The 15,435-nt window shown below is 39.5% G+C and overlaps 2 protein-coding genes across 3 annotated transcripts in view; both read right to left on the reverse strand.

The window, feature by feature from the left end:
- Positions 1-612: 612 nt before the first annotated feature.
- lamp5 (lysosomal associated membrane protein family member 5) lies at positions 613-5,608 on the reverse strand. Its single transcript, XM_015394479.1, has 7 exons — positions 5,469-5,608; positions 4,700-5,343; positions 4,133-4,311; positions 3,646-3,777; positions 3,303-3,399; positions 2,586-2,774; positions 613-1,582 (listed from the first exon to the last, which is right to left on the reverse strand). Exons 2-7 carry the CDS (start codon positions 4,758-4,760, stop codon positions 1,407-1,409), a joined length of 834 nt encoding a protein of 277 aa, XP_015249965.1. The 5' UTR covers positions 4,761-5,343; positions 5,469-5,608; the 3' UTR covers positions 613-1,406.
- A 2,924-nt stretch (positions 5,609-8,532) lies between these two features.
- plcb4 (phospholipase C beta 4) overlaps positions 8,533-15,435 on the reverse strand; it is a 76,020-nt gene continuing 69,117 nt past the window's right edge. The window contains exons 35-40 of one of the 2 annotated variants that reach the window (XM_015394845.1): positions 15,191-15,366; positions 14,977-15,078; positions 14,817-14,874; positions 14,478-14,564; positions 13,325-13,361; positions 8,533-12,691 (exon numbers count right to left, since the gene is read on the reverse strand). In XM_015394845.1, coding sequence (XP_015250331.1) covers positions 12,615-12,691; positions 13,325-13,361; positions 14,478-14,564; positions 14,817-14,874; positions 14,977-15,078; positions 15,191-15,366 — 537 coding nt within the window. In that variant the 3' untranslated portion in view covers positions 8,533-12,614. The remainder of the gene's footprint in view (positions 12,692-13,324; positions 13,362-14,477; positions 14,565-14,816; positions 14,875-14,976; positions 15,079-15,190; positions 15,367-15,435) is intronic. The other variant, XM_015394855.1, reaches the window with a different exon arrangement.

Consider the following 15,435-nt stretch of genomic DNA (forward strand, 5'->3'; position numbering starts at 1 on the left):
ACATGATCCGTTCCTTTTTTTCTAATCTTTGTATTTCAGATTGGTCTAATTAAGGGATTTACTCTGTTATTCCACATGTCTAGCAGTAAAGGCTAGATGGTGAATATGGAATCAGCTTTCTAAAAGTATTATTCATTAATTGAGAAATGTTAGTGTGGCAAATGTTTAATATTTTTTAAAAGAATAATGTATGCACTGGAAAAAAAATCTAAATCTAAATAAGTCTTTTTTTTTTCTTTTTTTTTTTTCCATTTTTTAAAATAAGCGCATTTGTTATTGAATTGAGGAGGTTAAAGAAACATTTTGCCAATGGAATAAGACAAATTACAATTAAAATAAGAAAAAAACAATGGCATTATGTTATTTCAAATGCATATTATCTAATTATCATATTTTAAGACTGAAATTACTCAATTTATTTGCAAACCATCTTATTTACCTACTCAAATGAAGGGTAAATTCACTTAATTTAAGAAATGTTTAGTTATTTCTACATTTTTTTCAGTGTGTAACTGAAATATAATTTAATGTGATAACTAAGAGTTCGAGTAGAGTGGTGAATGTGGTGTGATAAATGCTGTAACAACGTTACTTTGCTAAGGATGTATCCAGCAATTTATTTCAAACAGAACAGAATACTGCACATGATTGCATCAGCAGAGGTTTATGCATAGACTTTCACTTGAAAAATAATATACACATATTTTTTAACCTCTCCACATTCCCATAGGTACTATCTGCTTTCTTTCTTTTCAAGTTATAAAGGTTTTTTTTCTGTATCTGCCTTTTTATATTTTTCTTTCTTTTTATTTATTTCTTACATTGTGGCAGAGAGAGGGTCTGATAACAAAGCAAAACTGCACTGTACACGACAAGACGGTCCACTGTCAACACCACGGCTGCATTCTGGATGTATGAGCACAGAGATGAGAATTTTTAAAAAAAGAATAACATTTTTAAGTGCAAATGGAGTCCAGTAGCAACTATGGGAGAGATAGAGAGAGCAGGATAACTGCTAAATGATCAGGAGGTTTAGAAATATTTAAAAGACAAGTTGGATCAAAATGTTGTGCAAGTTAGAAACCAGTTTGGGAAAAGTTTGGGGGGAAAATATTTTCCTGAAAAATTCTACTCACTTTAGAGACTAAATATGGCACAGAGTATACATCCTGCAGTGATATTAATTAGATGTGAATGGGTATGCCCTCCAAATACACCCTTACTGTGTCCCACAATGTCCAAAAAACTCTTAATTAAACAGTTCAATAAATCACATATTCAAATCAGGGACTTTGTCCGATGTAGTAGGACACTATCATCAGGGGTGTAACAGGCCAGGACATAGAGGAGACAGATCTGTCATTAGGAGAGCTCTGCAGGAAGTTGAAGGTGCTGCTGAAGCAGGACTACATGTTTTTGTACATAGAGCGATCTCTTGGGAGCTGTGGCTGATTCGCTGTCAGCTTGAGGTGGAAGTGGTAGATGGTGAGCGTGATGATGATTATCAGACCAAGAATAAGACCCAGGATAAGGGGGAGGGTCTCCTCTAGGTGTTCTCGCTGGTCTGTGATGCACTTATAAGCTGCAGAGAGAAAAAAAGACTTATAAGCAGTGTACAGAGGTCGCAACGCAACATCTAGATTTCTGATGCTCTGTTGGCTTCTGTAGATTAACAGCATGAAGTCAGGTTTTGGTACCATTCAATCTTAATTTCTAGTTTGCTATAACGATGCAGAAACTTTAAGTTACTTTAAGCTGCTGTTATTTGTTGAATAAAATTCTGCAGATCGTAGCAGCTGCTCCAGTTACTGTAGCAAAGGCAACTTGGTTGCTGCTTTGATTAATTTTTTCCTGTCTTGCCTTACAGTTTATGGCTACCAGATTTTTGTTTTGAGAATAAAGTTAAAACCATGCATTGTAGCCCTCCACCAAAACAATATGCACTGCTTTATGTTGATCTGCACATAAAATCTAAAAAGAAAATGACTAAAGTTTGTGAATTCAAAGGCTATGAATATCTTTGCAAGATACTGAAGAATGCCTTGTTTTCTTTTTTTACAGTGGATTTTCAAGCACTGCTCGGCTGTTTGGAGTAAGGAGGACTCCTAACCTCTGATGAGAATAGAGTACAGTATGTATAGCGTAAAGTTGAAAGTGTTTCTCCCTGTGGAAAGCTGTAATACACACAAGGAGAAAGGCAGCGAAGCTTATCCCAGTGTAGTTTACTGCAGCTGAGGCCACATGATTCCTCCAAGGTGATTGGACGACGAATTGCACGCAGTGTTCCAATAAAAGCTCCATCAAAGGCACAGATACCATAAAGTCCTAATGACCTCAACCTCTTTCCTTCCCGTCTTCCTCCCGCTGCGCCCATTTTGTCTCTCGTGCCTCCCCAGCTCTTTCTTTTTCTCATTTCACCCTACATGCTCCCCATACTGCAGCAGTAACTTTCCCTCCCCCCTTTGAGAGTTGGACGTCAAAAAGAGATGTACAGCTCACCCCCCCCCAGGATTTCTCATTACCATCATCATCTGTTGTCTACAACATGAGCTGCAGCATGAGAGAGTATCTTCTGCTGTTCTTACGTGTGCTGAAGATGAAGTCAGAAGCGATGTCAAAGGGTTGGATCTGGATGTCGTACATGGAGACTGTGATGCCCTTCTGGTGGTCGCTGGAGATTAGGGTGACGGTCTGCTGAGCTGTGCATACATAGGAGCGCCCGGCTGGGGTCACCAGGGCTGAGAGCTTGTGGGTGCTAGCTGTGTGCTTTCCAGCTGAAGAAAGAGCAAAAGATGGAACTTGTTCATTAAGGACACAGATGAAGCAAACATCTTTTTATTTAAGGCGTTTCTTCTCAAATGCTGTTGAAATTTGAAATGAAGGTGGAAAATATAATGGTAGGGTGAATATATTGTTTAAACCATCCTGTGATGAAGACAAAAAAATACTCATTAACGATAAATGCTGGTAATAAGATAGACTGATATATATTGATAAACACATTGATGTGGACAGTGCTTAAAGTATACCTGAAACTAATAAAGTTAGAAATGAAAGCTAAATAATCCATTAATAAAATAAAAAATTTAGGCTTGAAGTTCAAAAGTTTTATTAAGGATTTATATTTTCTTAGAACCTTTTAATACATATATGTACATATTTATAAATGTGTTAATCTCCGTTTCATTTGCCTTTAACTAGAGCTGATGGACACTGCAGAACAAATGCGACCAATCTGTGATCACAGCAGTGGAGCCGAGGGGAGGGGGGGTTGCAGGAGCTGCTTATAAAGGGATACTCACGGTTGTATGCGCTGATGAAGTGGGATGTCTCCGAGGTGTCGTAGACGAACTGGATTTTGTTGATCTTCCACACCTCAATTCCCTTTTCACGAAACTCCTGGACAAAAACACACCAATCAATGTACTCAATGATCCATGATTGCCAAATAGTGAATGCAATGGTCAAGGTTGGCCTGAACACTCAGCGGGTACATTAAAAGATCTCTCTAAAAGTTCAAGTCGGGATAAATAGAAATAAAAAGTAAAAGCAACCTTTTCTCATCTCTAGTTATGAAATAAAGGAGTGTTGTAAAATTGTATGATAAAGAGTTGAAAGGGGCAGTTTCTATTGCCGTTGATGCACCTTAGAGAAGTAAATGCGGAGCATATAAGCGTTGTTCCTCCAGGAGATGTGGATCTCTGACTCTGTGCTTCCACATTTCCCCTGGATTTCTGCCCCACGGGGTAGTGTGAAGGATGCCTGCTCTGTGATGAGCTGGAAGAAAAAAGCATCAGAATAAGGACAGGTCGCGCACCCGATTACAAACTATTACGTTAAATAGGCCGATATATTTTTAATAAACTTATTTTATTGTTTCTATTATTCATAATTTGCATTGCACAGTATAAGAAGGAAAATAAACCTTTTTTTCGTTCATATTTTCTGCACTCATTCAAAAGGCTGTTATAGTTTAAATGTGTTTATGAAGTGCTTTTTATATAAATACAAATATTTTTTTATTAATTGTTTTCAATTTGTCAGAGTTGTTTTACATCAAGATGGGTTCAGAGAAAAACCTTAAATCGGGCTAAGCAATGCGAATTTAAATGCACGCGAGGGAAATCCTTACGTCTATCCCATTAAGCGCAAGCACGTCATATGGCACGAGGAATTTGACGGCAAACTCCACCATCAGGCACGTCGTTCCGTTTTCGCGGACCGCGAAGATGGCTTTGTCCGGGTTGTCTGAGAGCCCGGAGAGGTTCTCTCCCTCCTGCTCCGCCAGCACCACGGACAGCGTCAGTACACCTGATGAACAGCACAAACACACCCCGTGGAGAAAAGAGTTGGTGTCTGTCTAGTAACAAATGGTTGGCACACACTCATGCGCACAAGAAGCCACACAAAAAAAGCAGAATCAGCACAAAGCAGGACTGATCAGTGGGTGAAGTCAGCATTGGAATAGAAACATTAAAAAAAAAAAAAATCTGCTGCATCAGAGGAGCAACAGCTCATCACCTGAACATCACGTTGCAATACTATAAAGTTTCCACACATAAAATGCCAGCTCATGGATGTCAAAAAACAAATGCACGTGCACATCATGAGGCACGCATACATGCAGTTGCTACATGCGCGTGCACGTTGCCACTCCGCAGAGAGTAGTCACGACATTCCGGCACACTCGCGCGCTTACCATACACACAAAGCAGCAAAAGTCCGGCGCTCTCCTTGGTGCTGAAATTGAGCCACCCCATCGCTACCAGCTTCCCCGGCGCCGGGAAAAAAAAGGGGGGCTGACTGACTGACTGGGCAGTCTGGGATGAACCCGCGAAAAGAAAAGAGGAACACGGACAGGGAGGGGAACCGGTGAGAAAGAAAGAGAGGGGAAAGCGAGAGAGAGGGAGAGGGAGAGAGAGAGAAAGGAGGGTTGCCTCTATCAGCACCAAGAGGTGACGCTCAGATCATCATGAATGCAGCAAAAGATGCCTCCGCGTTGGATCCGAGATCCGGCACCAACGAGTTCCATCCGTCCGAACCGACCTCCTCACGCCTTCAAGGTGGACAGGTGTCACCCCCAGAAACAGCTGAAAGTCTGAGTTACCTCTAGATATCAGACACATTAAAAAAAATACCCCTCTTCATTTGAAGTGAAGAAAAGTCAACTTCTTTTAGGCGGCGACTGACGCTACTCCCGCAGTGCTGTAGTCTTCATCTCTGCCATAGGAGCTGAAATGATGCACGTCTGGAGGGAGAAGCCGACAACTCCCCCCTCTCCCTCCCCTCCGCTGACAAACTCCACTCCCTCAAGGTTGCAGCTCTGTGTATTTGGAGTGAGAGCTGACACAAAATGGTAGATTCCATAAAAAAAGGAAACATTAAAACACTTAAATTATTTTTCTTATTCAATCTTGATCTTAACTCCATTGGAGTTGGACCAATCCGTCTCAAAAATATGAGCCAACCTTTTTTTTCTGCGCCGTTTCCGAATCCGAAGGTCAGCTTCTGACCATAATCTTTATTTTAGATATCTCTGCAAAGTAGGCTATTATCTTCTTTTTGCAGACTATATCTCTAAATAATAAGAAAAAAGTTAGACCGAAAAAAAAAAAAAATCTGAATCAATGTGTCAGACAAAAAAAAAAAAAACTGATTGGTTAAAAGACTTTTGAGCAGGGCTTCACAACTACCTTCTTTAATACATACTTCAGGGCAAACATTACGCAACCGATTCACAGTCGTTTAAGAGTTGGTCCTTTTAAACTGAAACTCAAATTCGCACTTGACGGAACTGATGCTGTCGATGCTGGGGGTGCTGTCCACCAGCGGGTGCTTTGGGTACTGGGGGAAGGTCTCTGATCGCGGAAAGCGGCCTAATGTCGGCACCGAGTCCTGTTCCAGGTCTCCCTCGTCCTTTTTGAACTCCGGGGAGGTAAATCTGCGGAAGAATTTATTAGTCAATGCTGAGAAAGTAGTTGTAGTGGATGCAGAAGGTGTCATGTTAAACTGAAGTGGTTCAGTCAAGCTGATCGACTCGTTGCGCCTCCTCGCTGTCCTGGTTTTACGCACAGGCTCCACAATGCGCTCCGGGGGTGTAGGACTAAGCATACTAGCTGGCAGACTGCATCTTTTTCTATAATAGCACTCGTTAAATTTTCGCATACGGGAAGTTTTCTCCTTTCCCATCTCAGTATCACGTCTGTTGTGAGGAAGAGGCGTCAGTAAGATGCTTAGAGTGGATGGCGCGCAGGGATGCGGCAGGTTTCTTTTTGGCTGCGGGGAGAAGAACATTGATTTCTCAGCACTGCGATTGTTTAGGAGAGGGGGCAAGTGATGCGAGGAGGAGGGGACCCCTTCCAGGCTGTTACGGTGTTTAGAAATGGGTCGAGGGTAAATCCCTGGCCGGGGAACAGGAGCGCGTAAATCAGGGATGTTATACTGTAGACCAGAGGAGCATTTATTGTTTTCCCTTTCCAGCTCCATCGCTGGCAAACGGCTGGGTTTTATCTGTGGTATTGGACACAAGGTGCGAATCGGAGACATTTCTCCATCATCACAAATTTCGAGAACTTCAAGTTTCCTTGCCAAGCTATCAACTTTTCTCTCAAACTTCCCTCCATCAGCCTCATGGCTCCTCTTGGAGGTGTTGGTGAGCGCAGAAATACACGCTGTGTGCCCCAGGAACTTTGCTACTTCAACTGCGGAGTTTCCCGCTTTGTTTTGCCTGTCTATCTGCAGACCAAGCCTCTTGAAGGCTCTCACCAAAAACTCCACTACCAGGGTGTGACCCGCCACAGCCGCGTACATCAGCGGGGTGTTTCCCCAGGAGTCCTGGATCTCTGGATCTGCGCCGTTCTGGACCAGGATCTTAACCGCGTCCAGGTATCCAATCTCACAGGCATGACTGAGCGCTGTGCGTCCGTTCCCATCTTGATAGTTGACACTTGCTCCTTTCTGAAGCAGAAGCTCTATAAACCTGCAGCGGGTCTGACTATCGGGCAGCAGGACGGAGCAGATGAGAGGCGTCTGTGCGCCGCCCGCTTTGGAGTCAACAATTTCTCCATCCAGCGCGTCCAGAACAAACCTGGCCAGGTGGATTTTATCCTTGGACATCGCATCCAGGAGGATTTTTGTTCCTGTCTGCTCACTAGCTTTGAGCATATTATTTCAACAGAAGCAAAGTTCAATCAACTAAACTCATATGTTTCCGGTGAAAGCCTCCAAATAGAGCCTCCAGCCCTTTTTTATAGTGGAAGCAAAATTTCCCTGCGGCTACTCAGGCATAATTAACTGCTTCTTTCTGCTTTCTAATGGAAATGCCTTGTTTATAATAATAAAGAGCCTCCGCGGTGGCGCGTTAGATGCTTGAGAGGGTATGTTGCATATGAATTCAGCCGGCACTTGTTGAATGAGATGAAGAGAAATAAATTTGGGAAGTAATGATGAGCGCGTACAGTCCACTCTCACCAGGTTCAGGTCTGGAGACATCAGACACAACCGTTCAAACTGTTCCAAAACAAACGTTTCTACGTTTTGATTTGAAAAGTGTGGCGTGCATTTTTAATCATTCCTGTTGAATCCTTTAACTGCAGCTGCGGATCCTTTGTGATTTCTCCTGATTCTTTAGTTTGACTATCTCAGATTGAGTTGGAACAGATGGAGTTTTTAAACATAAAATCCTGTCTTCCTACAGAATCTCAGCATGAATATGTTTTGATCAAACCGGTTTTTATTGTAAGCTTTATTCAGGGTCATTGTTGATGTGAACTGCCACACAGGTCACAGGATTTAAAGGTTTTTTTAATAAACAGATTTCCAGCATTCCCATTTGTTTCTCCCAACTACCTCATGTCTTCTGAGGAAAAGAATCCCAACAGCATGATACAACCACCTCCTTGTTTTACAATGAGGATTATATATTTTAAGTAATTGTCTTCTCTTTTCTTCTGTTACACATTATATGGTTAAGTTTTGTTCTATTTCTCAATTTCCAGAGTCTTTCTATCTTCTTTCTTTGAGTCAGACCAGATTTGTAAAAAGCACCAATAACAGTTGTCCTTTCAGACAATTTTCTTCCTTTAACAGAATTTTAAGGCTGTGGCAGAGTTACCATAGACCTCTTGGCTGCCTCTCGGTTGTTTTAGTACGTTTCCAAGCGTGCTAAAATATTAGTTTTTAGCTACTGTATGGGCATAATCTGGTTCGTCCTTCTCATCTTTCTTTCTGACCTAAGTTATACTTGATTTAGTGATGTTTTCTAACAGCTGCATCTATAATTGATTAAATGATATGATGACTATTTCCTAATCGGTAACTTCGGAATTGCAAATTTTACCTTTTATTTTATTTTTTTACATAAATGTCAAAGTTATCAGGTTTAAGAAAAAAAAAAAACTTCCCTTTCTTCCCCCCCCCAAACATTACACGGATTACACCAAAATCCCCATATGGCAATTTGTTATTGAAATGTGCTAGAGGTAAAGGTGTGTGATGACTTAAGACACAAATGAGGCTTAGGTTGATGTCCCATTTTTACACCTGGATTTATTGATACACGTACTATAAAACAGTATTAAAGGAGCTGGATAACAACAGTATAGTCAATGCTATAAGTCCAACAGTACAATATAAATACAAAAACACACACTGAATGTCTGTTGACAAGCTACAATTCAAATAGAAAACAAAGAAAAGAATGAAACCAGGGATGTTGCTCTGCAAAAATAATCTGCTTTTTTTCTTAGTTTAGGACAAACTCAAGATCCAAAGGTTACATTTTTTCACATAACAGAAACAACTAGTGCAAAAAAGCTTCTAACATAATAATCTTAAACTACACATTATCTAATATATATAATATATATTTATTTATATATACCTCCATACAAATAACCCCTTAATTTGGCATTTAATCATTCATAAAATAATTTAAACATCCTAACAGACACAGAGTGGCACATCTGAAAGCAATGGAATAAACTTTAAAAGCACTTTTTACTGGTTTTTCATCTCTGTCCTAGATATGTGGTTAGAGCTTTAGATTGTGTGGTGTGATGCAGTGAGGGCAGACAGGGAAACACAAAGACGAATGATCAAGAAAATAGGCCAGTGCTTGAACAAATATCCCTCCCCAACATGGCTGTCTGTCCACAAACTGTTCAGGGAAAGAACACAGGTGAATCAGAAAGATGAGCCAGTTAAGTGACCTCCAGCAGAATATATATACATGAACATCTCATCAACCTTTTTTATTACAGCAGAATAAACAGGAAAAAACAAAAACATTTCTCTTCAAGAAACACCCAAACATTAACAAGTGCTTTTATCCCCCTTTTAAAAGTTAATGTCACTTCTGCCTGTGTTATTTTAGTAAACCTTTGGTTTCTATGCTGCGCATCTTAATATTAGCCTACTCTTCATTTGCGATGGTTAGGGCTCTTTTTAAAACCATCTTTAGACACAGAAACGACAATATTCTACTGCACATTTATGTTACGGTCACCTTTTTAAATAATTTGTTTTTATTTTTCCTGATTTGCAGTATGAATCAGAAGTTTAAATACATTCATTTTGGGCACAGATCCTAGATAATTTTTGGACATATAAGATTAGATTTATACATTTAAAATTCAGATATACATGTTCCTTCTCTAATATTCGTTTAAATGTTTTTAGCAAGTTAAAGAGAAAGCACTCTTCTTAATAGCAATGTCAGTGTTTATCTAAACAGCATATTCTCACCCAGTTTTGTCCATGTTTCATCTAACCTTACAGCATAGGAAAAACTCCATCCTACAGGCTAAGAGTTAAATTAACAGGACAAATGCAAGTTCAAACCTCTTGCAATATATCAGTCAACAGTAGATGCACCTCTATCATTCCTTTGTCAAATAAATATTGTATCGATAAAACACTTTAGATATATTTCGGAGCCTTAAGCAGAGTAATGCCCAATGCTTTGTGATTTCTGGGCATTTTTGTAAAGAACATCTACACAGATATCAGACAAGGTGCATGAAGCATTTTAACTTGCATGCATAACTGACACTGTTTGGTGATACTCCTTGAATTTAAACCTATCGACCCAGTTTTTGTTTTTAAAACTAGATGACACTGAACAGGTGAAACTCATCCGTAAAAGTTCAACATTTCATGTCACTCATTTAAAAGAGTGAATATTTTCACAACACATCAGGTTGAGTATTTCACATCTTTAATACTTTAAATCATTTTTTTTTATGATTGAGGCTATCAGATAATAACCCAAATTCAGAAACAGAACATTTGAATATGGTAAAAATCTAAAAAAAAAATGGAATCTCCTGGTGTCGCACCCTAACCAGCTGATTAAGTCACATGCAAATGGTCCCTATGTTTTTGTTATAATTGGTTTCTCAGTCTGCATCAGTAGACATAGTCATAGGGAAGATTTTCCTTCACACACCTTCCACAAGAAAACTGAATGGAAGGAAAAAGTGTGGTAGGAAAAGGTGCACCATCAACAGATAACCGCAGTCCTAGGAGGATTGTCAAGCAAAAATCTTAAGACGAATCTCAGCACATGGGCTACAAATGTCACAAATGTTGCATCAAGCCATGATCTCATGGACCTGCTGTTGTTTGCCCACTGTTTTTTTATTTTATTTTATGTTTACAGTGAACTCAGCCATCTACAGAGAAACTATGGAGCGTTTCCTTTTGTTGACAAACTTTATGGAGATGCTGATTTGATTTCCAGCAGGATGTGTTACTTGCTCATGCTGCCAAATTTACTTAAAGCTGGTTCACAAACCATGGTGGTACTGGGCTTGATTGGCCAGGAAACTGGGCTGACCGGAACCACATAAAGGATTGTCAAGAGGCAGCTATAGTCTTTGAAGTGACAAAAAGACTGAAATATTTAAATTAATTTAGAAAGAAACTGAGTTCAACTTTTAGAGATGACTGACAATAAATATTGAACTTTTTGAAGATATTCCACTTTTTCGCAATGTACCCGTACATTTGTAGAACTCATCTAAATTGGAAATTAGAACCAATTAAAATGCCAGTAACTGTATCAAAATGATAAACATTTATGCCAATGATGTGCTTGTAAACCTCTAATCAGCACAGTATAAGGAAGCAGTAAACACTAGCTTTTAAAGGATAAGGTGGCTAAAGTGCAGTCTAATGGAGTAAGTAAAAAATAAATTCACCATTATGAATTGGTAGATTTTATTGCCTCTGGTCATGTAAGAGCAAATATATACGGTAACCACCTCCTACTCGGTTTTCCCCACGTTTGGGTTATTGTCACACACTGCAACAGCTGTTTAGATCTTTAAGGGAAGGATGGGGTTACTTTTGCATAGAAATTTGTGATCCTGTTGCTTAAAATGACATCTAGTCATAATAAATTAGAATACGTGCTTCAATGAGGACTGTTTGCCAAATTCAAAGTTCCTTAATGAAGGTATTAAACTTTCCATTAAGCCCACATTTCTGTATCAAAAACAAATTTTCATTAATTTGATGTCAGATATTCATCCGTAAAGTCGTTTCCATTTGCTGTTGGTGGAAAATCATCTTAATTAGCAAACGTGGGGTTCACTTCTGTGTAATTAACCTATATGTTTGACTGATTTATCTATTTAAAGGGAACTTTTTAATGACATCATTTAGTGAGTATGACGAGAGAGAACGATGCATTTGAAGGGAATCTGATAAATGAAGCCTGTTAGATCAAATTTTTAGGTGAAAGTCTATTTGACTTTCTGTATCAAATAGCAAATCAGATCTATCTAAGTTAATGTGTGTAAAATTACCCATCATCCCTTTGCAGGTGTCCATCTTAACAAGAGATCAGTATTGGTGAGGGAAGGGCCCCTCTCTTAAGGACTTATATTTTTAGTAGTAGTTGTTTCTTTAAATACATTCTTACTGAAAAAACAAGAGAATCAAACAGTAGTGCACAGTTACATTTCCCACATTGAACAACCTATGGTGTAAAAAGTGCTTCGGACAGGACTGGTGGAGTGTGTACACTGTATTCCACAAAGTGTAATCATTTGTGCTGAAATAACATAAAGTCTAACAACTCTTCTCCCCTTTTTTACATACTGTATTCGTGAGATTATTGGGTGCTAATTAAAAAAAAAAAAGACAAAGAAAATTAGATATCTGCTGTGTGTGAACCGTGATGCATGCATGTGCTTTATTCTACCGACGGCTGAAGCTTTTATTGTGTGTAAAACAGAGTGAAGTCAATGACTGAGATGTACGCACAGTAGAGGAGGAAGGGGTGTGTCTGTTTCTGTGTTGCTTTATCTGCGAGGTAACATTTCCCATCTGGAGGACAGTGGTTACGCCCAGTGGTACAGCGATAAGCAGCAGTGGCTCAGTGGTACAAAGTTGATTGGCGGGATAAAGGTGCAGAAGACACGAGGCGTTGCGGGAGCGAACAGAGGATAAAGCTTCCATGTTTGAGAGTGAGGACTGGACTTCTTTTTTTCAGGAGGATGTTGTTCTTTTGCACTGTAGAGGATGTCCTGCAGGGGGAGTGTTTCTGCACCTCTGCGTGAGAGTGTATGAGTGTGTTTCAATGTACATGTGTGGGGCCTGTGACTCGCTCAGGCGCTCAGACCACCGTGGCAGGCCTGCGGTCCATCTCCTCCTCCAGCTTCACCATCTGCTGTATGTCTCTGGCCTTCGAGGAGAGAGAAAACGAGAGCAATTCAGACAGATGTGACTGGAATGTGGATGCTGAATGCTTAGCAAATAATTCATCCTTCTTTAGGAACACATTTCTGTTTACAATCTCTGCTTGCAGTTTACGACTCGCATCGGTTGCTCCACCGTTTAGATTATCAGAGTAAAACAAATCTGTGTTTTCATGCTACGTAGGAGGAGTAATAGTCGTCACAAAATATCAACAGATGGATGCTGTCACATGCTATGAATGTAAATGATTGTGGGCTAGAATGAAAACAAGCTACATCAGGTTGTGAGCTGGCTTTCTATGCTTCGTAATGGCTGGTGAGTCATGGTGATGAATGAGTCAAGCTGCTAGCTGGCATGCCTGACACCTTCAAATGCTGCAGACTTAAAAAAGCAGGACAGGATTCAACCACAGGAATATGTTTCTTCTCTCCTATATCATTACATTTTCCTGCTTCAATTTGTGCCATTTCAAATATTCTCCATAAAGCTAAATCAGTGTAGAAATTTGAGAAGGATCTGCAGGTCATTGACATAATAAGACAAGTCACACCACAGAGAGATGAAAGAGGAATAAAGCTCATGAGATGCAGCAGAGTTGACAGATGATAATGATGCCTACCTTGAATCTGTTTGTTTGCATGATGTGATTTCAAAAGCTGTGAAGCAAATTATAATAAACAAATGAACATACATGTCAGACATGTACAGATACTGTGACAGATGATGAAATGAAAAAAAAAGCAAAATTGGGTCATGACTTTACACAGCAGCGTAAAGCCAAACAGAAATCTCTAAACAAACCTTTGTATCAGGTTAGCTAGTAGGCAAAAAAAAATCCTATTAAAAGATTAAAGTTTTTAATAATCGCTACTAAAGTGATCAACAAACACTAACTAAAATCAATGCGTGTACATTTTTTATTTTAATCCTTGTGGCCTTACCAGATTGATAATCATAGTCTGTTTACATGGAGCAAAACATTTATTTCAAAAGGAAAAACAATAACTTTGCAGTCAAGTAGGTATCTTTTAGTTTAACCAGCATGTTTCTTCTAACTAGATCATTAAAGCTATAGTAGCTTTTTCAGGGTGGATCATCTAAATAATTGGTCCTCCTGTCAATCATTCTGGTGATGTTTATTTAAGGCCGTCCTACGCGCTCGTCCCCATTTTCACTTACTGGTGGTGAGTCTGACATAGTGGAAAAATTTCAAATCTTCTTTTGGAAAGTAAGCTTGTATTAGCGATGCAAACAGCAACTTTTAAACAGAGCGTGCATGAGGAGAAATGGGCTTATGCATGCTCTCTCACGTGTTTATTAGGCATTTCCTCTAGTGAGCGGGTACAGGGTTTTGCATGTGCATTTTTTTTATGTGGAGAGGGCAAATCTTTTCAAAAATTTGCGAAAATCCTCCACTATACCTTTAATATTTTTGGAGCAACAAAGGCAGTGCCTGATCTAAAGTAAAGCGATATTATAAGAAATACATAGGAAAAGGGAGTCAGCAATTATAGTGGTTAAATTGCAAGAGTGAATCAAACATGAATGTTCCACTTTAAGAATAAAGTTTATTCATGTTCTGCTGAAAATGCAATGAAATTAGATGCGTGGTCAGACACTGGTAGAAAAGCACTTTAAATAAACTAATATTTAAAAAAATCTAAGATACAAATATTTAATTCCCTCCACAGAATGACCTGAACTCTAATCATCATATTTGCAGTTGGTGAAATTCCCTCTTTAACTCAAATATTTTCTGTTTAGTTGTTTACCTGCTCGTTATGCCTTTCCAGCTTATCCAGCTGCTCCCTCTGATTTTTCTCCAGCTGCTCCATCTCCTTCTGATGCTTCATGGCCAGCTGGAAACAAACCAGAACACAAACATTTTATGACTCTGTTACTAAATTATTTGAATTATTACTTGATGCACAGCTTTAAATTGTTCTCATTTAGGTAGATTTTACCCCACATTTTACCCAATGCTTAATATATGTGTTAAAACATCTCCTCATAATAAATCAATGTTTAGTTTCTTTTTTTTTTTTTTTTAACAAACGTGATGTTAAGAAAGGAAATAGGTTTTATTATTATACACGTTGCAGACAGCGTACCCTCTTCCTCTCGTCCAAAAACTTCTTGGTGTTGCTGCTGTTTAGCTCCCTCACCCTCCTGGAGGACAAAAACAATCGCCGCATTTGAAAAACAGCTAATCAGACAGTGCTTTGACTTAAATATCTGACAGACACAAAGCAGCCACGCCACGGGACGCACCTCTCTCGCTCTGCTTTGTTTTTGATACTCTTGTCTTGGCTGATAGCTTTACTGTTTTCCATTGACATCTTGGCCTGGTTGGCTCGCATCTCTTTGCTTTGCCTAAATCGAACATTTACACAGAATAAATGTTAAAAGCAGCATGGTACTTTTTCATATCAACGTGTGGTAAGATCGAATTATCAAACAGAAATATACAGGACGTGTTTGCCACCTTTCATGAATGAGCTTGAGCTGCATGGTCTGCTGCTCCTGGACAGTAGAGAGGAGCTTCTTCAGGTGCTCACACTGCTGTGTAACATGACCATCCTTCATCAGCTGCTCCTCGCTGCTGTGACTACTGATCAGCTCTGACCACTCCTTAGTGTGCTGCGCAGTGATGTCTTTAACCTGCGCACGTACGCACGGCTTGGTTAACTAGTCACTGTTTGTCACACAGAATCATCTGCTTTGCAGAAA

Source organism: Cyprinodon variegatus, unplaced genomic scaffold (assembly GCF_000732505.1).
Source record: "Cyprinodon variegatus isolate N-32 unplaced genomic scaffold, C_variegatus-1.0 Scaffold25, whole genome shotgun sequence".
Lineage (NCBI taxonomy): Eukaryota > Metazoa > Chordata > Actinopteri > Cyprinodontiformes > Cyprinodontidae > Cyprinodon > Cyprinodon variegatus.